Here is a 22914-nt window from a genome sequence, read left to right as displayed (position 1 = left end):
GACAGAGAAGCCTGGCCGGGTCTCAAAGAGTTGGGTACAACTGAAGTGTCTTAGCATGCACACACAGACGCACCCATGGAAGAACCAGGCTCTTTCCCTTCTGGCAGGCTATAGTCCATGGGGTCACAAAGAGTCAGACATGACTGAGTACACACGCACAATCATCCTAGCATCCCACAGGGGTGTTGGGAGGATTGCATGAGATGATGCCTAATCAAGTGCCTTGTCCAGCACATGGCACAGAGTGCATGCTCAGGAAACAAGGGCTACTAGGAGTCAGCGCCCTAATCTCAACCTTCGGACACGTGCCACTGCAATCCATTCTCCTCTTGCCTGAAAGGACAAGAGGAATCCCACAGTTCAGAAGGCTGAGATCGAGACAGAAAAATCCTCTTTCCTCGATTATACATGGACAAATAGGGCAGCAAATTCCCGAGGACAAGAATAGTCTTGGCCAAGAAGGTGCACAATGGATGAGGCCCAAGTACACATCAACTCTTCCTGCCTGGAAGACCTCAAACTGGGTTCTTCCACCTGTCAGACAATATGCTTCTCCCCTTCTCAACCTATACTTCCATCAAAGTCCCAGAGACAAAGACACTAGGAACCTTCATTCTGGATCAGGATATCTGGACCACAGATATAAAATGAGAGTGGGCTGACTGGTGTGATGGGCTGGAGATACATACATACATCACTCAGACTATCCATTACAGACACATGCTGTATGCTGCTGGGGACTTGCTGTAGGGGACTTGCTAAAAAATAATCTGGGGACGACACGGACACATCTACCTTCTGTGAAAAAAATCTGTATGCATGAGCCTCCCTCCACCATCCCTGCCCTCTAGGTTGTCCCAGAGCACCGTTTTGAGCTTCCTGAGTCATATGGCAAATTCCCACTGGCTATCTATTTTACATATGGTGCATGGAAATCAAGGGAAGTGAAAGTGACAGCTGCTCAGTCATGTTTGATTCTTTGTGACCCCATGGGCTGTAGCCTGACAGGCTCCTCTGTCTATGGAATTCTCCAGGCAAGAACACTAGAGTGGGTAGTCATTCCCTTCTCCAGGGGATCTTCCCAACCCAGAGATCAAACCCAGGTTTCCTACATTATAGGCAGATTATTTACCATCTGAGCCACCAGGGAAGCCCTGTGGAAATCAATATATGTTTAAAAAAAAAAAAAAGGAATATATGTATGCACACATGACTGGGAAGTTTCTGGAGAGATACACAAGAAATGGCTAGCAGTGGTTACTTCTGTAAAATTGGGGAGATGGGTTGTGAGACACAGAGTTCTAGATTCTATTTAAAACTCTTCTAAACTGTTATTTATATATGAGCATACATTATCTATCTATATCTACACTGACATCTCCATCCAACTCTGTGTGAAACGAAACACAATCTGGCTTCACAAGCCCCTGCTGGTAGCTCTTCCAGACGTGGGGGCTGGCCAGGAGGTGGAGGGATGGGTGGAGGGGACTTACTGGTGTTGTGGTCTATGAAGTAATCTCCGACCTGTGGGTCGTATGCCTCTTCCCATCCCAGCGGCAGCTCGTCACTAATGCAGTCAGCAAAGGTGAGCGGTTTAGTGTACCTGGCGAGGGAGAGGAGAAAGAGACCCCGTCAGCCTACAGTCCCCAGAGAGCTGCATTCGTGGCTGCCTATAGCCTCCCTGCCCCTCTGGGCTGGCCCACCAGATGCAGAAGCTCTGCGCCCTGGACCCGTCGTCCCTGGGAAGATGAACGCTTATCGGAGCAGCAGGATAAGGTCACCTGGGAGGGAGGTGGAGAATCTGCTCTGGTCCCAACTTTGCCACCAACTGGGAAGGGATTTCAAGCGAGTCGCCTGCCTTCTCTGGGCCTCACTGCTACGTCTCTAAGTGAGGGGTCACAGGGAAGGGCTCGAAGGTCGAGCCTGGCTTCTGGACTCAGACTCAAATCTCTCTCTGGCTTCCCCACTCGCAGGGCACTTGACCCACTCCAGCCCCAGCCGTCCTTCAGGCTCTGTCCATGTTTGTCTTACCTATTTCCCCTCTGAAAAGCTAGCTTGCTGCAGCACCGAGAAGAACAGATGTTCCCTCCCTGTGAGTTTGACCAAACGCAGTATGTTTTTTTTGTTGTTGTTGTTGTTTGCTTCCTGGGCTGGTTCCCAAATGCCTGTACCCACGGCTGTCCTTCTTTGTACAATCCAGGCCAAACTGATTTTTCAGCTATAACCACCCTCGAAGTCCCCATATTGGGACTTCCCAAATGGGGAGTGAGGTGGTGGTAACCATTCAGTCTCGCCGACTATGTCAAATAGACAAACCACTCAACTAAATGGACAAAGGGTCGTCAAGGCTCAAAAACATCACAAGCCCTTGGTCCAGCACTTTAGCCAGCATGCAGGGAGCAGGGAATCTGGATATATTGAAGTCAGCCTGAGTGGCCCCTTTGGATGGCCCGGTTAGTTTCTCCCCATCACTGCATCTGCCTAAAATACACACACATAATATTCTCCCTGGCGTGCTGCAGTCCACGGGGTTGCAAAGAGTCGGACACAACTTAGCAACTGATCAACAATATTCTCCCTCTCCTGTCTGCTCCCGCCCCCTCCCACTTCTGGAAGACTGAAAGGTTGTACTTCAACACTTTTTTGACAGACTGGCAAACTGAGGTACAATGCAACAGGAGGAAAGATGAGTGGGATGGGGTCTAGGATTCCTGGTCAAGAACTTCCCTCCAAGCCATAGGAGATGACTCTCCTAGCCCATGCAATCTCCTTCCCTCTTAAACCCACCCCAAATTAATCTGAAAAGCAAAATATGTGCTGAGACTTCCCTGGTGGTCCAGTGGCTAAGACTCTGTGCTCCCAGAGTCTTAGCCAGGGACCCAGGTCCAGTTCCTGGTCAGGGAACTAGATCCTGTCTGCTGCAACTAAGACCCAGCACAGCCAAATAAATTTTTAAAAAAGAAAGAAAAGCAAAATGTGTGGGGAAAAAAGAAACCGTGAAAGAGCCCCTGGTAGACAGACCTAGTGTGTTCACATACCACTATATATCCAGGGTCTGGTAGACTGAGAACATATCTACCGGCTGAAGGAGTGGATAGCACCAAAGCTCTGTTAAACATACTGCTGTATTATGGGAGACAAGGAAGAGGCAGAGGTCTATATGATATAAAAGAGACTAAGCCCTATCCAATACGGATTCAGTAGGCATCACTTATTAGCTGTGTAAGTATGGCAACTTAAGTGTCCCTCTCTGAGCCTCAGTATTTTTATCTGAAATGTGGGGATAATAACTCTCCAAGTTGTCAGGGTAAATAAAGTCATGATTGTAAAAACAATTAGATCCTGGTGCGAATGAATGCTGAAAGAACATTCTTCTCCACTTCCCAGAAGGGTTGGCACTTATGCCAACCTGGATAAAGTTTCTAAAAAGTCGTCTTCAGCGCAATCCGCCACTACCCCGCAAGCCCTGCCCACCCCAAGACTCCAGAAGCAAGAGACCATGTTCCTCAGTTCCTCCTCCTCAAACTCCTGTAAAAATGGTTTATTCCCACTTCCTTATGGAGGATGAAGACCAGTGACCAACAGTGAAATCTCATCCAACATCATTTCATCTAACACATTACTGAAAGGGTCTCTGAAGGAAAACTCTGCACGCAGGCTTACCCTTCCACAGCAAGTGACTGTTACTGAGGACAGATACATCTGGGGAGGGAACAGGAGTGCTTGGGCCAACCACAGTCAGACCCTTCTGGTTCATTCCTTTCCTTGGGTACAGCCCTGAGAAGCCCCACCTACCGGCCTGGTGATGAAGATAGGAATCTTGTTATTTACACTTTGTAACCCAGAAAACCAAGAAGACAAAGATATATTCCCTCTCCACAGCTCCCTGAATCCATGAGTGGATCAAAATTCTTTCCCCCCTCCCAGGGTTGTGGGGGGTGGTGAGGTGGGGAGGAGAGGAAGAACTTTCCTGGTGGTCCAGTGGATACAAGTCCACCTTCCAATGCAGGGGACATGGGTTTGATCCCTGGTTGGGGAACTCAGATCCCACATGCTATGGGGCAATTAAGCCCATGTGCCACAATGAAAACCCAGGGCAGGCAAAAAAGATAAACAAAAATCTTCCATGGGGATGAATTAAATGATTTCATCAATGGTGCATTTAAGCAATAGAATCTTATGTCCCCCATGATCGGTGATCAATAAATATTTGTGGAATGAGTGAATATGACCATAAATATCTAAGAACAAAAAATAATGGTGTATTTTACATTTTGCTAACATGGAAGAATGTTCTTAACATACTATGAGAAAAACGACATTTTGAACAAGAAACGCTTTAGGATATTGTTTTAATACAGTATTTTTGCCTGAAATGTGTGTGCGTTTGTAGAAGAGAAGCTGGAAAGATATACATTAAAATGCTATCTTGGTAGAGGGATTTTAACAATTTAATTTTTTTCTTTTTAATCTTTTTAAAATTAGTTTCTCTGTAATATTCCTATCTCAACTGTAAGCAAAATAGTTAATGATGGCTAAATCAAGGCCTAGAAAACAAGTTTGTTCCCTCTCTAGGCAGCAGGTGCTTTTCCTCTATTTGACCAGTGAGAAAACACACCCAACATCTTGCAGCTGGCAAACACCAGAGGTATAACCTGAAGCCCCACCACCTCACTCCAGAACCTGAGCTTTGCTAATAAAAACTGACAAGACCAAGGGAGTCTCAGGATAATCTGGAAGCTATGCCTGAGATACAGATGTCAAAGCTGGGCTGGGGGAAATCGGAAGCAGGCAGAAGGCACCTGAGCTGCAGCCTACCTGCACCTTCAGTTTTCTACGTCTCGGTGCAAAGCTACTCAACACATTTGGATAATGCACAGTTGCTTCACGAAAAGACAATTAATTGTTCTAAAGTCATCGTAACAAGGGATTCACTGAGCACTCTGTGTGAGGCTGGAGATTGGGGGAGGAGAGGCAGGTCTAAAACACCAAAAATGCATCACTTTTCCAGAAAACCATGAACTTTACTGCTCATTCCAGCCTTGGACATCAAGAAGTCAGACCTGAAATAAATGTTAGCTACAAGCATCAGTCATGTACCTGACACTGGATTTCCTACCAATGCTGAAATGCTGATTCCCGCCTATGGTGAACGCAGACATTGTGCTCAACAGGTATAAAGAAGAGGAATCAAGAGGACCCAATGTTAGCCAGAGGGGGCAGGGGAGACAGGAAGGCTTTTGGGTTTGATATTCGGGCTTCCCTTGAAAGTGATCATGGAGAAAAAACCAGAGGACTGACATCCTGACTCCTACAGCTCTTCCATGGGAAAGAGAAAAGCTTCTATTGGAAGACTACACAACTTACAAGAAATCTGGACAGCAAGCTTCTCTGGAACAAATGCCAAGAGGGGGATGAATTATTCAGTGTGCAGGGACGTGTCATTCAGAGAATCAGGATGAAGAGAAGCATTTTTAGCTGTACAAGGATTTAAATACACACACACACACACACACACATTATATACATGTGCACCCACTCCTCATCCCAGACAGAGGAACTGTCCGTTTAAACCAATCCCCTCTGGGAAACTGTGGGTGCTTCTGTGGCCTGCAGTGCTTCCCCTTGGGCAAGTGCCAAGAATGTGAGCTGGGAAGAGATGTCTGCTTTCAGATGCAGCCAGGACTTGGGGGCCTGCCTGCAACTCACAGCCCCCATCCTCTGATGACGCGATTCACCCCCATTCTGTCCGGTGCGGTCCCTGCCTCCAGGCTCCAAGTCCTGGGCTGCTGAAAACCCAGATCGTGAAATCAAATGACCCAAATGCTGAAGGGGTGAGGGGGAATGAGGGAGGGCGCCAAGAGAGAACCAGTTCTGCCTCTTCTTAATTACCAATCTCTGGAGGAACACAAACATTCCTGAATGTTTCACAACAGGCTCTCCTGGAAGAAGGGGCCCGGATGTGTTGCCTTGGAGACAGGTAAGGCTGTGTGGGATCACCTGTCCGGGAACGTGGGCCCCTGTCCTCTGTCCAGCTCCATGTCCCCACGACTGGCTGGCATTCAGTATTCAGACAGTACATCTTTTCTAAGGAGGCAGCTCAGAGGAGCAGAAAGCCTTCTGCCAAGTCTAACACTGGGTGGTGATTCTCTTGGGCCTGAAGAACGCGTAGCATATCTTTCATGTTCCTAGTGCTTCCCGAGCAATCTGAACGCTTCCCACAGTAACCTCTTTATGGCCCGCCAGCATGAGGCTGGCCCCCAACCGGGCTCTCGCCAGGGCCAGCTGGGCGGGATCGCTTTCTAAAGGGCCCTGAGGACCACATGCCAAGAACTGTCCAAACTTTCAGCTGAACCTCTCCTCTCAACCCTGGGCACAATGGCCAGGCTGGCTCTTCCCGCCCTGGGGTGTTTCACACGCATGGTTCCCATAGCTCAGGACTGCACAACTCCTGAGGAGATGCAGCCATCTCTGGACTGCAGCAGAGCCCCAGGACACACAGACCCTCGACTTCCACACCTGCAAGGCTGGGGTGACTGGACAAAAGGGCAATCTTTGAAGCTCTCCTTCCTTCCTTGAATTCCATTTGGTTCAAACACCTTCATTCATTCCTTAAACAAATCTGGGGATGAAAGTAATCACCGTCTCATAGTTGGTTAGGAGGGCTGAGCACACGAACCACAGTGGAATCTGAACAAACTTCCAGCTACAGAAGTGGACAAAAGGACCCTGCCCTTACACCCCTGGCAGGGAGACATCCCAACCAGAAAGTGAATCCACAGGATCATTTCAGGGATTCGTGCTGTTCAGAAAAATACAACAGGGTGGTGGGATTATGTGTAAGGGTGGGGTAGGTTGGGGCAATCAAGGGAGGCTTCTCAGAGGAGGTGATCTTGGAGGGGAGACCAGATGGTGGGAAGCATCAGGAATAGCCAGCACAAAGGCTTTGGGGTGGGATAATGTTGGTGTGAGGAACAGAAAAGAAAGCCACATGTGAGCCACATACGTCATGAGTGATGGAGTAGAGATAGACAGGGGCAGATGCTGGGCTTTTAGGACTTTGGGGTCCCTGTTAAGACTTTGAGAGCCATCCTAGTGTTGAGCCATAGAGGGTGACCCAGAGAGGCTCTCTGATTCACCCTCTCCTCACCTCCTTTCTCCCTGCTTTCCATCAATCCTCCAAACAACAAAAATTTATTGCATGGACACAATAGCCTGGTCCCATGCTAGGAACGACCAGAGCTCAGACATTTGAATAAGCCTTGTTTCTGCCTTCAAGAGCAGAGGGCCTGGCCAAGCAGTTGAGGCTTACCCTTAAAGCAGGGAGTAGCTGATCCCTGTGACAGTATGTACGGAGGTTATGCTACCTTAGGCTGCGAACCGTGGGCAGTGAGAGGATGCAGAGATAGTTAATAAGATGCTAGGTCACAGGCTTCCCTGGAGGCTCAGTGTTAAAGAGTTCGCTTGCCAAGGCAGGAGACAAGGGTTCAATCTCTGATCCGGGAAGATCCCGCCTGCCACGGAGCTGCTAAGCTCATGGGCCACAACTACCGATCCTGTGCTCTAGAACCAGGGAGCTGCAAGTACTGAACCACGTGCCGCAACTATTGAAGCCTGCGTGCCCTACAGCCCTGGTGGTCCACAACAGAAGCCACTGCAATGAGAAGCAACGGGAGAGTAGCCCTCACTCGCCACAACCAAAGAAAGGCCCTTGCAGTAACCAAGACCCAGCTTAGCCAAAAACAAAAATGAATTAATTTTAAAACAAAAAAGATGCCAGGTCTGCTGTACACATGTGAAAGAGCAAAGCGGTGGGAGAAGGGAGAGACTGAGAGGACGGGGCATAGTCAGGGGAGGCCGGAAGGAAGCAGTCCACAGAGGACGGTGGTCAGCTCTGGGGCTAATAAGGAGGCAGGGTAGCTGTACCCACATAGGCTGAGGAACTGATGCTGGGGTGAAACCCACACCCTGCCTCTTCCACAGCCACAGGCGTGTCACCTAACCTTGTTAGGAGTTTCCTTCTCTGTGAAACTTAGAAGGCCCAATCTCATAAGGGTGTTGTGGGAATTAAATGAGATAACCCATGCAAAGTGCTTAGTACAGGGCCTGGCATGTAATAAGCCCTCAGAAAATGTGGGCTGTTAACGTGAACAGCAGAGAGACTTCTGTCCTCTCCACTGCGAGAATTGTGTTATCTTTCACCTTCAGTTTGTTGGATATGTTCGCTATCACCGTTCTCATCATCGCTGTCCCCATTTTTCATCTCAAGAGATAAGAGTGGTGGTTAAAACTCACAAGCTCTAGAGTCAGCCACCTGGGTTGCAAGGCAGGCAGCATCACTTACTCACTCTATCCCGTTGGGCATGAACCCCTAACTTGCCTGAACCTGCTTCTTCATCTGTAGAGTGGGGATACTCAGAGTGACTACCTGGTTAAAATGAGCTATGCTGAGCCCATGGCACACAGGGCTCCACCCACATTCACTTTCTTACCAGTTAGGTTTTACATCCTTTTCTAAAATTAATTTTTTGGGGAGTGTATTTGCTTTATAATGCTGTGTTCATTTCTACTGTGCAGCAAAGTGAATCAGCTACATGTATATGTATATCCCCTCATTTTTGGATTTCTTTCTCATTTAGATCACCACAGAGCACTGAGTAGAGTTCCCTGAGAGGTTTTATATTCCTTTCCATGATGAGGCAAAAACCTGTCCGTGCTGCTGCTGCTAAGTCGCTTCAGTCGTGTCCGACTCTGTGCGGCCCCATAGACGGCAGCCCACCAGGCTCCCCCGTCCCTGGGATTCTCCAGGCAAGAACACTGGAGTGGGTTGCCATTTCCTTCTCCAATACATGAAAGTGGAAAGTGAAAGGGAAGTCGCTCAGTCATGTCTGACTCTTAGCGACCCCATGGACTGCAGCCCACCAGGCTCCTCTGTCTATGGGATTTTCCAGGCAAGAGTACTGGAGTGGGGTGCCAGTGCCTTCTCCACCTGTCCGTGCTAATAGCTGTTAAATCCTGAACTATATTCCACCACCTCCCACCCTAGAGGAGCTGGGGTTGGTTACACTCCCTGGTTTTTTGGAAATTAAACCAGAGAAAGTTAAGAGATGACAGCTGGATTGGCTTTGGCTCTCAAACTGTGTACTCTGAAGAAAGCATTTACACCAGCAATTTCCAAGTTCTCTTTCTCTTAAAACCCTCCCTCCCTCTACTCCCCAGACACCTGTCTTGACATTCTGGTTATCCGACCCCCAGACTTCCTTCCTTCCCTCCTTTGGTTGGGCTGGTTTATCTAGCCGCTTTCTTGGTCTGGACACTCCCTCCCATTCCTGGAATTCTATGGGGAGGGGAGGTTCCAGACTGTTCCCCCTACCCGCTCTAGTCTTCAACCCAGGCTTCAACAAACCAGTAGCTCACCTCCCCCTGATAAATCTAGCTCTCGCTCTGCCCTACCCCCACTGAGCTCTTGGGATCACACACCCCAGCCTTGGGTCTGTTCCCTCCTTCGCCTCCATCCCCATGTCTCTATGCCTACTCATGCCCAGATGCCCTGCAGCTCGCTGACACAGCGGTGACTGTGCTATTCCTCCACGTCTCACTTGCTGGAATTTAAGATTAAGATTCTGAGAAGCAAATTATGGGTTAGCAGGGCCAAGTCTGGCCTCCAGATATGTTTGCTTGTCTACTGTAATGTTGTACTTTAAGAATGGAGTTAGCACGCCTTTTGAAGTCAGCCCCTCACTCGTTGCACACAGTCCCCTCTGCTCTCTAACGTGTTTCTCCTGCATCTTGTCTTATCAAGAGGCAGCCTGTGTGTGTGCTCAGTTGCTAAGTTGTGTCTGACTCTTTGCAACCCCATGGACTAGCCTGGCAGGCTCCCCTGTCCATGGGATTTTCCAGGCAAGAATACTGGAGTGGGTTGCCATTTCCTTCTCCTGGGGATCTTCCCAACCCAGGAATCAAACTCGAACCTCCTGTGTCTCCTACATTGCAGGAGGATTCTTTACCACTGTTCCGCCCAGCAAGCCCAACAAGAAACAGTACAGAGAAGTCATTAGGAGCACTCTAGATCCAGACTCTCTGGGCTTTGACTGCCAGTTTCTAGCTCTGTGACCTTGGGCAAGATACTTATACTCTCTTGGGCTGTTTCACACTTGCAGAACAGGAGAAATAATAACATACTGATGGAGCATGCATTCTGTGCCTGGAATTGTTCTAAGCCCTGTACATATATTGACTCACTTGGACTTCATACCAATGCCATTCAGACCCACCTTACAGTGTTCTCTGAGGATTAGATGAGCTAATGGATGAAACAGCACTTTGGTACACAGTTTGTGCTCAACAAATGTCAGCAACACATCATTATTTTCACTGCTGTTCAAACGAGGCGCCTGATGCAGGAGTAGTCAAGAATGCTAAAACTGAATGTGATATCTGGGATCTGACAAATCAAATCCTTGTTTCATTGGTGAGAAAACTGAAGCACAGAGAGAAAGACTTGGCCAGAGCCACCCAAGGACCCAGAGGCAAGACTGAGACTAAAACCTGGCGACCAACCTCAGGCCTGCATCACTCATGACAGCACGAGATCAAGTCAGCCTGGTGCTGAGTTTAGCTCCATTTGAGATGCAGTGATCACCTGAACAGCCCTCAAGAAACAGCTATTGGTAGTACTGCCCTATTATACTGAAAGGAGAATGATCGCTGGGCCAGAGCCCATATTAAACTATGGAGTTCCCATTCATGGATAGATAATGTTGGCACATGGGCCCTTCATTTTGCTTGTTTCCTCACTGAAGGGCAATTCTCTTGAACAAAGCACTGGGTATATATGCTCCCGCCTCATCCAGCTTCTTCCAACTCCACTCTCATTTCCAAATTGGGAATTAGGCTAAAGAGGTTCTGGCCCCATAGAAAAGGCCAAGAGAACCAAATGGAATTCCCAGTTCCATCTTCCTTAGCCATATAATCTTAGGCGTTCCTTCCCCAGCTCTAAGCCTGTTTCCCCATAGGTCAAAAATAAAGCAGTCAAGAGAATCTGCCTCACAGGGCTCTAGTAGTGTTGAATGAATTAGTACCTGGGAACAAGTCAGCAGAGCCCTTGGCATGTGATGCTGGGCAGGCATGCAGAGCTCTTCCATTTTGATTTGTTTTTAAATTTTTTGCAAGATCTTATTCCCTGACTAGGGATCAAACCATATTCACCCTTGCCAGGGAAGCCACAAGAGCTCCTCCTTTATGAATGTAGGCCCCTGAGGGCACTCAACCCCCAGCTTTGCCCCTTTCTAGTCTCAAGAACTGGATGTCCAAGGGGTCCTCCCAGGTGCTGGTCTATCCAGGAGCTTCCAGCTCGGAAGGACAAAGGCCACCACCACCCTTCCCTGGAATCTGGCCATTCCTGTTCCTTGACTTCTGACCCTCACCCCAGCCATGCAGCCTGAGGAGCTGGTCCTTCCAGAAATGGAAATGGCCGTGAAGGCTTCTCTGGGATCCTGATCTGTGGCTCATTCCATGACTACACAGTTTAGGCAGAGCATTGGAAGGGGATCTGGGTTTCAATCCTGACGTGGCCACTAGATGAACCAGGCCCTTAGGCAAGGCACCGACCCTCTCTGGGCTTCCCATCTGCAAAACAAAGGAGTTGAAATGTCATGTTTCTAAGGCCCCCTTTATCTTGCCAGTCCTCAAAGTCAAGGGCATTGTGAGGTTGCAATGAAACAAAACATCTTACTGGACCATGGGTTCTAAGTGAAATAAATCAAGCCCTTTATCTTCACAACATTTCTGTGAGGCAGATAGAGCCACCCTTATTTGACCACCAGGAAACTGATGTTTCAGTGTCATGTAATAATGATAATACAAGCTAAATCTCCCCGAGTGTTTACAAAGTACAGGCACAGTTCAGGATCCCACACACAGACTCTGTCTCAATGATTCTAAGCTGCACATTTTAAAATACATTGTAGCATCTCTGAGACTGGGATGTGTGTGAGCACTGTTGACATCTTTCAACAGTATCAACCAGGCTGTGGTCCTGATGGAGCTGTCACTGCCCACGTGTGCACAGACATCAAAGGTGTTACAGGCTTGGGATGAAATCCCAGAGACAATAGTGGAGCACTTTTAACCCCTAGGAACCACATGGTTGTGGGGAAGGGTGGAGGAGGCAATGAATAGACATGTTTAGCAACATTCCCAGAGCAGGCGTGCAAGGGAGGCTCCCTCTGCATAATTGCCATGCTAGCCACAGAGCCCAGCACCAGAGCCTTTGAGCTGCTCTGTGGGTCCTATAACAAGGCTGCATCACCAACGCTCAAGGGCATCAGGGACGAGGATATTAGAAGGACAGGCATCAATAATTCTGAGTTAAAAAATGACTCCAAAGAATTTGATTCAAAGTGAGAAAATGTATTAGGAACACTCGAGTATTACCTTTTTTTAGGTATTCCTTTTTATTTTTGTATGAAAAAAGCAGTATGTGAGTTTTAAAAAAATCTGAAAGATTTGAAAAGTATGAAATAAACATTCTAGTTTATTTTAAAACATTGGGTCATAATTTAAATGGCAGCATTTTTCCTTTCTTCACTAAGATAAAATAATGGTACATCTTAAAATCAGTGCTAAGTTGATTAGTGTTAATAACCCCAAGCTGGAAACAGTCCAAATGTCCATCAAGAGGGGAATAGATACATAGATTAGTACATGTGTACACTGGAATATTACTCAGTAATAAAAAGGAACAAACTATTAGCACAAACAATAGCACAGATGAATCTCAGAAACATATTGGGCAAAAGAAACCAGCAGGGGAAAGAGACTATTCTGTACAATTCCATGTATATAAAATTCTGGAAAATACAAACCAACCTATAAGGACAGAAAGCAGATCAGTAGTTGCCTGGGGATGGATAGAGGGAGAGAGGGGTTAAAGGCACAAAGAAAGTTTTGGGGGTGATGGGAATAGTTGTTATACTGATTGTGAAAACAGGCTGACAGATGTATGTGTGCCTGTCAAAAGTCATCAAATTGCACTCTTTAAATACATACAAGTTAGTGTGCTTTAATAATTCCTCAAAACTGTTGTAAGAAAAAAAAAATACAAGAAAATCACATATTTGATGTTTTGATGCTACATATTATCGTGTTTAAAATAATCTAAGTACTATTATCAGCTGCATTTTACAGATGTGGAAACTGAGGCATAGCGGGGCAAGCTGGTACATCCTGGGACACTCAGTTTGTCAAGGGGCAAATCTAACTGGCTTCAAGTCTCAGCTCTGCCACCGAGTGACTGTGGTCAAGTCCCTTCCTCACTCCATTGCCATCATGAGGCGATGACACATGACTGATCACTAAGGGACCTTTCCGGACTGGGTTTCTAACACTGTGACCTGAGGACTTGTCCAGGGTCACACAGCCACAGAGGAATGGTTTCTCCTGGCACCCAGGTTTTCTGACTCTCCTCGATCCCTGGTTCATATGCATTTGTTCTCTGAACACTCCTTCTGACACCTCCTTGTGTATACAGCAGTGATCCTCAGCCTTGAGCTGCAACACAATCCCCTGGAGGGTGAGCGCTTGTTAACTCACACAGAGCTTCATAGAGAGCTGTGACCCAGAGTTTCTGAATCTGGGATGCACTGAGAATCTGCATTTCCAACTAGCTCCCAGGGGATAACGATGCTTCTGGTCCCAGCACCCTACTCAGGACCCACTAGTGTACAACATCCCCTATCTCATAGTTTCAGAAACTTTATTCGTCACTTTTTTTAGTGAATTTTTTTTTGGTGTATAATGGCTCAGTGGTAATGAATCTGCCTGCCAATTCAGGAGCCACAGGAGATATGGGTTTGATCCCTGGGTTGGGAAGATCTCCTAGAGGAGGAAATGGCAACCCACTCCAGTATTCTTGCCTGGAGAATCCCATGGACAGAGCAGCCTGGTGGGCTACAGTCCATGGGGTCACAAAGTCAGACATGACTGACTGAGCAAAAGCACACAGCACATAGTTGCTTTACAATGTTGTGTTAGTTAGATAGCAAAGTGAATCAGTCACGTGTATACATATCAGTTCAGTTCAGTTCAGTTGCTCAGTCATGTCCGATTCTTTGCGACCCTATGAATTGCAGCACACCAGGCCTCCCTGTCCATCACCAACTCCCGGAGTTCACTCAAACTCACATCCATCGAGTCGGTGATGCCATCCAGCCATCTCATCCTCTGTCGTCCCCTTCTCCTCCTGCCCCCAATCCCTCCCAGCATCAGAGTCTTTTCCAATGAGTCAACTCTTCGCATGAGGTGGCCAAAGTACTGGAGTTTCAGCTTTAGCATCATTCCTTCCGAAGAACACCCAGGACTGATCTCCTTTAGAATGGACTGGTTGGATCTCCTTGCAGTCCAAGGGACTCTCAAGAGTCTTCTCCAACACCACAGTTCAAAAGCATCAATTCTTGGGTGCTCAGCTTTCTTCACAGGCCAACTCTCACATCCATACACGACCACTGGAAAAACCAGAGCCTTGACTAGACGGACCTTTGTTGGCAAAGAAATGTCTCTGCTTTTTAATATGCTGTCTAGGTTAACCCCTCTTTTTTTTTTTTAATTTCCTTCCCATTGAGGTCACCAGAACACTAGCTAGAGTTCTCTGTGCTGTACAGTAGGTTCTCACTAGGTATCTATTTTATACATAGCAGTGTACACACGCCAATCGCAATCTCCCAATTCCCCTTCTCATTCCCTTAGGATCACCAGCAGAAGCTCTTTCAAAGCTGAGCCATGCATTTCACATTGAAGGAATCATGCCAGAGCCCCGCAGAGGACACGGCATTGGACCCCCTACTATTCTATGGGCTGTAGAAGCAGGGCAGGCCCCAGGTTATTCATGCAAGCAGGCAGGGCCTTCCTAATGCCTTCCCTAGATGCTGCGGCTGGGGAAGCACACGGCGGCATAGCCTGGCCACGTCTAAGGATCTCAGAACCTGCAGATGCCCGAGTATTTGCTGACGGCACCACAGTGGCCGGCGGACCCAGCCCAGAAGCTCGCCTCGCCTGTCCACCTGACTGCTATTTCTTTATTCTCCAAGACGGCAGAGGCCTATGGTTTCTGATTACAAAGGAGCTCTGCACGGGAGTTGAAAAGAAAATGGTTTTCACCTCTGAAAAGTACAACTGGAAGGGTTTATGTTTTCCTCCCATCGTTTCTTTCTAAAGAAGAATATAAACCCTTGTTCCCTGAAGGGAAGCCCTACCTGCAAGTCAGCGTTAAACACCAGAGGAGGAAGGCGCCTTCAGAGCTGAAGGCGGCTGAATTAAAGTCAGCCGTGAAACAAATAAGCAATTAAAATAGCTATTTTGGGAAGCCTTGGAAAGCAGCAGATACAATATGAATTATTCATTCACGCTGCCAGGATGACTTCGGGGCACTGTCCTCTGTGCTATCGTTCTCTTGCTCTTGTTCATTCAGCCGTTCAAGCACAGAGAGGGGACACAATACCCTGGCCCTGGGACACGGGCGCCGAGCGAGTGTGTGCGCATGTGCGCGTGCACGCGCGTGCGCGCGCGCGCGCGCGCACACACACACACACACACACACACACGTGTCCTCCACAAGGAGGCCAGGTGGCTACTCCAGATGGTGAACCACATGGAAAAGAAACCCACAGGTTGGCAGACACCTTCAGCTCCCATGCCAGGGGAGAATATATGAATTTCCAATTGGCCCAAGAGGGGTGTGTGTGTGTGTGTGGTCGCGTAAGCACATATGGCATGGGGAGTGAGTCATAGGCGATCACCTGTGCAGAGCAAGAGAGAATGCATACAGTGTTTCTAATACTTCACAAGCTTCCCAGCTGCTCTGGGGTTGATTCGGGGACTCAGGAGGCAATGGGTGGGATCTGGACAATTAGTTGCACATCACACTGAGCCCACCCAAGGTCTGGACATAAAGGAGGAGTCCCCCAGGCTTGGTGGAAGGGCTCTATCTGGGCTCTGAAGCCATCAGCCCCCTCCTGCTGCCTGACCATAGAAGTAGTGCTGTGTTCTCATACCTTACACCCATGCAGGAGACCTTGGACAAGTCCCTTCCGCTCTGTGGGCCTCAGCTTCCCCATCAATGAAACCAGGGATATGAGCTCCATCTTAACTGATCCTTCCAGGTTTGACATTTCATGGTACCATTTTGTCACAAAAATCTAGCATCTCAGAGATGATTTGCATGCTCCTGTTTTGACCCTTTAGCAAGTCAAAGCTTTTAAAGAATACTAACACACAGTACTTTACATGTGCCGCCTCTGCTGCTAAGTCGCTTCAGTCGTGTCCGACTCTGTGTGACCCCATAGATGGCAGTCACCAGGCTCCCCCGTCCCTGGGATTCTCCAGGCAAGAGCACTGGAGTGGGTTGCCATTTACACGTGCTACTTGTCATTCGATTCTGATAGCAATCCAGTTAAGTGGTTCCCATGATGATCTCCCATGGTACAGATGAGTACATGGAACTTGGAGAGAGATGTTAAGAGAATGACTGAGAATTTGTATTCAGGACTTAACTATGACTCAGAAGGTGAGTGGAGATAGTGACTCTACATAATTGGGAGGACAGAAGGGGAGTTTTTTAAATACCATGGAATTGAAAACTACCCTCTATAGCTTTAAACTATAAAGTCTGGTAAGAAGGGAAAATTAGGGGGCTATTTTTGCCCTGGCTACAAATATTAGGAATGGATATTAGGAATGCTGTGGGTGAGGCTATGAGAGAGGGGGTGGTTGTCTGGGGAAGATAAAGAGAACAACTTTTTGGTCAAAGTTTTTAGACAAACTTCTAAAAGTTTAGACAACCCAGGAGCAGAAGTCACAGGTGACAAAGGACAGGAGCAGTCAGAAGCACCCAGTTCCTAAAAGACAAGGGGCCTCTTAAAAACTTACAAACTTCACCCACTGTCTTAAACAAAACTGCACAAACGCTCCGTGGCCAGCTGCTGTTCTGACCCGACCCAGGTGGGAAGATTTACACTCAAAGATGTTCAAGGCAACATTAGTTATCATAGGAGGGAAAAAATGTGCACAGCCTCAATATCTGTAGGGAATGAACAGGTAGAAAATTTTGGTTATAATCATTCAAGTAACTGTTTGAAATATATGCTCAGGAAGCATTTTGAATGATAAAAGGGAGAAGGCTTATAGTACAGAATTGAAAAGAAAGTTAAAAAGCAGGATACAAAACTGTGCCTGCAGCATAACCTTACCTGCCTGCAACTAAAGAGGAAAATGACCATAAGGAAAAAAACGCCAAAATGTTGAGTGTTTGCCTTTTACTGGTGGGGATGGGGTTTGGGTTGGCTGGTTTGTTGATTTGTTTGGCTGCGTTCATAACCAGGAATAAGGCAAAAACCCCTAAACCACCAAGTATATTTTTCAGCCCTGCTCTTACTCCCTCTTCATAAAAAAAAAGTCATTTGAAAATGAATCCTAATTTTCCTCTTATAGACAAGTTCAGAGTATAGGAAAACACTAAAATAGTGAATGAAGAAGACAAGCATAAACAGTAGTTTTGTGATTCCTGCGTGAAGTGGGGTCACTTCTCTGCACTCCCAATGCAGGGGCCCCGGTTCGACCCCTGGTCAGGGAACTAGATCCTATATGCCATAACTAAGACCCAGCACAGCCAAATAAATGTTTTTAAAAAAGAAGAAGTGGGGCCATGAAGCAGCATGGAGGCCAGTGAGACACCCCAGCACAGCCCTGGTCCATCTGCCAGGAGAGAAACAGAGGCTGCCTCCTGGGTCTCCTCTCTAAAGGCGGAGGGACCAGAAGGGACCAGTCTGGGAGCTTGTCTAGAGACTGATGTGAAAGGCCCTGAGGATATGGGAAAATCATTACTAGATACTCTCCCTGCCAACACCTGGGTATGAAGAACCTTGGGAAAAAAACCAAACCATTACCAATCACCCCAAATGAAGTGTTGTTGGAGGAGGGCTGCTGCTGCTAAGTCGCTTCAGTCGTGTCCAACTCTGTGCGACCCCACAGATGGCAGCCCACCAGGCTCCCCTGTCCCTGGGATTCTCCAGGCAAAAACACTGGAGTGGGTTGCCATTTCCTAGTAGAGGATAATAAACAGGGGGCGGCTTGGAATATTTTATGGTTCGAATAGAAAGTTGATAGAGATCAGACCACAGCCTGTGATAAGACCATGGTTAGAATACTCAGCAGCAGGGGCTGTTAAAACAACCCTCACCCCAGTCTCTCTGCCCCCAGAATGTTCTGGCCTAGGGAAAAATGGTAGCAGCTTCCTGCTGGTGCTGGTAAGAACACAACTCCCAGATCACTCAGTGCAAACTGCACGCTATTTCATGTGATCCGTGCCTTTGTCATCGCTGTTCCTTCTGCCCAGAACACTCCTTCCTTCCTTCCTTCCACCCTCTTTCCCTCCCTTCCTCACTCCCCACTCCTTTTTAAACAATATATGTACTTCTATTATCTGTTTATATATCCACCAGTTCCAGAGGTTTCATGAGGATCTGAGCGGTGACTTACTCATCGCCGTAACCTCAGCATCTTACATGAGTAGACAGTGAGTGAATGTTCACTGAATGAATAAATGTACTTAAAAAAGAGCAAACGAAGAGAGAAATGGTTCCCGGGAATTCCCCGCAGGGTTCAGAGCAAGGTTCACCAGGTTCCAAGTCAGGCTTGACTCAACAAAGGAATTTGTGAGCAGGTCCTCAGAGTGCCTTTGCATTCTTGACCCTATATGATCCTCAAATAACCATCACAAAAGCAGCATCGTTACTATCTTGACTATTCCCCCACTTTACAAAGGAGCAAACCAATACTCAGAGACACTCCTCAATCAACAGGGCTCCCAAGACCCTGGTTTGTGCCAGGACTGGACCTGGCCCACCGCTCAGTCCCATCCACCCTGAACTGTCTCGATGGCTCCCTCCGCTCGTTCCCAGCTGGTAACTGGAGATGTGTGGCAATGGCCAATTCTCCTGCTTCCGGGTAGTGGATTACCCACTGGGTAGCTGAGGGGGGCTCGTCTCCTACTCCTATGTCACTCTCATTAGCGTAATCATCACCATGCAGAAGCGGAATTGCCCCTGACACATGCAGGCCTTGGAGGGCTCTGCTCAGAAGTCCTGGGAGAAGGAGGTGACCCTCGAGGGTGGAAACAACCCTTGTGGATTGTCTCTGAGGGTTGGTTATTCAGGAGCCTCTGCTGACTCTATCACTACACATGCTCCCCAGGTCAGAGCGGGGGGTGGCCTGGGAATGTTCCCATCAGCTGACTTAGAAGACCCTTGCCTGATACTCAAGCACTTCAGCTACTTTCCCACAGACAGCAACATAGAGTGGCCCAGAGCCTTAATTAGGTCAGAGGAGCGGGCAGGGGTTGGGGACCACAGAGGCTTGGGTCCCCAGTTGTGAGATCTGGTGCCAGACTCTTTACCTCTGTGGGCTGCACACAGCTGGCTCCCCACCATTCTGCACAGAACAGGGCTCATGAAGTATGCACTCCATCGCTTCTCTCTACTTTTTCTCCTGAGTGAAGCCTTCCAAGAAATATGCTTTTTTATCTATTTAACAAGTCTGATCAGTAGAAATCATGTGACAAGATTTCATGGTGGAAAAAGAACATATTTGGGTCTAGTATCAGTGGAAGAGGGCTTCCCTGCTGGCTCAGATGAGAAATAATCCGCCTGCAATGTGGGAGGCCTGGGTTCAATCCCTGGGTCAGGAAGATCCCCTGGAGGAGGGTGTGGCAACCCACTCCAGTATTCTTGCCTGGAGAATCCCATGGACAGAGGAGCCTGGCAGGGTCTCAAAGAGTTGGGTACAACTGAAGTGTCTTAACACGCATGCACACACGCACCAGTCGAAGAACCAGGCTCCTTCCCTTCTGGCTCACTCTCCATGTCTTACACGGATGGGGACACTCATCCTTGAGTTTCGAGCTTTCACAGTCCATGACCCAGACCTTCAGCAGCTGCATTTCCGAAAGCCCCCAGATCATACCCATTTGTTCTCTTTGGGGTCTCCAAGGAAACTATCACCTTCTTGCTGTCCCTCTTTCCTCTGGCCCTTAGCTCCCCACCCACCCCCTGCTGCTGCCCTTCCTACACTGCAGTCCCCATTCCTCACTCCAGCTGTTGGCTTCCTCAGTTCTACTGCCCGCTTCCTGCTCACCCCTCACTCCATAGAAAACTCCAAGTAAGTCCAACCTTGTCCTTCTACTGCTTCAATTCCTTGAAAGTCTGGCCACCCAAACTAGAAAGAAACCCTAACTTTGGCTGTGGCCCAGCCCCCTGCCTATCTCTCCAGTCTCATTCAGTTCCCAGAACTCAACAGCCTAATTCCCGCCTCTCAGCCTCGGCTCACGCAGCGCCCTCTGCCCAGGATGCCACCGCCTGTCCCTGTCCACAGTCTGCCCACCGTTTGCATGGCTGTTGCCTTCTGTCCATCAGCTCTCAGCCACAACACCGTCTCTAAGACGCCTTCCCAGGCAGCCTTGTTGACTGTCTGTCCCACTCCATGGAGCCAGTCTGTGCTCACCACTGGCTCCCTAAGGTGGAGCAGAGAGTTAGCTGATGGCCCTATTGTCTGCTGAATGAATGAGACAGAGGACCTGTGAGTATCCCTTTCTCCCCAAGGGGAAAGGTTTCGAGTTTACTTTTTTGTCTTTGTTTTCCTTTACCCTCCCTCCAGAGGCACAGTCCCTAAGCCCAACACCTACCAAGCCAGAACCGGGACTCCTGCAGAGTCCAGGGCCACCAAGCACATGGCCCCACTCCAGGGTGTTATAGGTTTACCCATGAACCTCAGTGCCCTTGCACAGCCCATAGCAAACTGGAAATTCCCAAGAACAGGCCCTGAGAACCCTCCTGAGAAGGCTTTGAACTGACAGGGCCAGAACAGTCCATGAGGGTGAAACTCGCTGATGGAAGGGATGACATGGGCCTCTGGAAACATCTCTCTGTGGACTGGCAGAAGTCAGATCCTTGAACTGGGTCCATGATGAATACCTGAGGGTCCTATAAACTTCAGGAATTGTGATTTATTTTTGTACCTACTGCTCATGTTGGGCACACCCTGGGCTCTCATAGGATGGAGGAAAGAATTTTTTTTTTTTTTTTTTTTTAAGTAGGGCTTCCCAGGTGGTGCAATGGTAAAGAATTCGCCTGTCAATGCAAGAGAGGCGGGTTTGATCCCTGAGTTGGGAAGATACCCTGGGGTAGGAAGTGGCAATGAACTCTAGCCTTCTTGCCTAGAAAATTCCATGGACAGAGGAGCCTGGTGGGCTATAGTCCGTGTGCATGTGTGCATGCTAATTCGCTTCAGTCCTGCCCAACTCTTTGCAACCCCATGGACGGTAGCTCACCAGGCTCTTCTGTCCATGGGATTCTCCAGTCAAGAATACTGGAGCAGGCTGCCATTTCCTTCTCCAAGGGATCTTTCTGACCCAAGGATCGAACCCATGTCTCTTACGTCTCCTGCACTGGCGCAGGTTCTTTACCACTATTGCCACCTGGGCTGTAGTCAATGGGGCCGCAAGGAGTCTGACACGACTGAGTAACGGGGTACACAAGCTAAAATATACTTCAGAAATTTATCGAAATAGTTGAAATGTTACTTTTCCCTAGAGAACAAGCAAACCAATGTAAAAGGATTCAACAATGAACCTTGACTTTTGTCTCCTCGACGGTATTGATATTGAAAAACGGAAGAAAACACATTAGCTTTTGGAGAAGCCTAAACTAATGAACAAATTTCTTTTACACAGTTATTATGTGCCCAGCACTGAACACTGTATATGACCTTATGCGTGTGTTGTGCTAAGCCGCTTCAGTCATGTCCGACTCTTTGTGACCCCATGGGCTGTAGCCCCTTGGGCTCCTCTGTCCATGGGATTCTCCAGACAATAATACTACAGCGGGTTGCCATGCCCTCCTCCAGGGATATGAACTTAGAACCAGCTGGAAATAAACACAAATGTTCATTCACGCACAATAATATATATGAAGGCACGAAAACAACGAAGACATTGTTTCAAATGAAACTTTCATGAAAGGGGCCACAGGATTCAAAGAAAGAAGAGCCCCGCGGGCTGGCAGCTCCACGGAGGTTCCCAAAAGGAAGCAGGAAGTAGCCTGGGTCCTGAAGGGCAGCACTTGGAGTAGGCACAAGCAAATAACAAAGTAGATCTTCAGCCTCCACAATGAGACAGGCAAGCGCAGCAGAGGAAACAAAGGTCTCGAGAGGGGCTGAGGTTGGCCCGAGGGCACACCGCTAAGGAGGAACAGCCCCCTGGCCAGGAAGCTTCCATAGGGGAGGTGCAGCAGCCCTAATTCTTCAGGGTGGAAAGATGGTGCAAGGTCAGAGCAGAGTGATGCCAAGAACAAGGCTGTCGCATGTTTGCACATCAATAGCATCTTGTCTCTTTACTTAAGAAGTTCACCTGCAAAGTGCAAGACCTACCTTAGAGTCTGGAAGAAAATTCTAGAAGGAAGAGCCAGGCTGTTCACGGGTCTGCTCTAGGGAAACCGAGGGAAGAGGAGGAAAGGCAGGAGAGGGAGGTGAGCATTCCTGCAGAGGTGAATGCTTTGGGTGCCCCAGGGGTGAGAGGCCGTCAGAGGGGGCTGCCCTGAGCCCTCTAGAAGGGCCCAAAACACTCAGAAGGGTTTCCACATGGGAGCGAGGCTGCTGATGGAATGGATGGGGCGTGGCTGTCAGAGCCCACAGGCCTGGATTCAAGTGTAAGTTCACTCACTGATCCGCTGGTAAGTAAGGTCACCTCCATAATAACAACAACAGTTCTCACTTATAGAGCATAACTGTCTGGCAGGTGTTGACCTATGAGCTCCAAGTGCGAACTCAGTTTAGTTCTCCCAGCAATCCAGTGAGAAGATACTATTTGGT

At 48.2% G+C, this 22914-nt stretch overlaps 2 protein-coding genes across 2 annotated transcripts in view; both read right to left on the bottom strand.

The window, feature by feature from the left end:
* Positions 1-22914, bottom strand: part of RARS1 (arginyl-tRNA synthetase 1) — a 198172-nt gene that overhangs the window by 116452 nt on the left and 58806 nt on the right. The gene's annotated exons all lie outside the window — the stretch shown is intronic.
* The window catches only part of WWC1 (WW and C2 domain containing 1), a 158179-nt gene that overhangs the window by 78611 nt on the left and 56654 nt on the right, over positions 1-22914 (bottom strand). Inside the window, exon 2 of the mRNA XM_055562748.1 lies at positions 1494-1603. Coding sequence (XP_055418723.1) covers positions 1494-1603 — 110 coding nt within the window. The remainder of the gene's footprint in view (positions 1-1493; positions 1604-22914) is intronic.

The sequence above is a fragment of the Bubalus kerabau genome, chromosome 1, assembly GCF_029407905.1.
Source record: "Bubalus kerabau isolate K-KA32 ecotype Philippines breed swamp buffalo chromosome 1, PCC_UOA_SB_1v2, whole genome shotgun sequence".
In the NCBI taxonomy this organism is placed as follows: Eukaryota; Metazoa; Chordata; class Mammalia; order Artiodactyla; family Bovidae; genus Bubalus; species Bubalus kerabau.
Note: the sequence above shows the minus strand (reverse complement) of the source record. Positions and strands in the feature narration are given on the sequence as shown.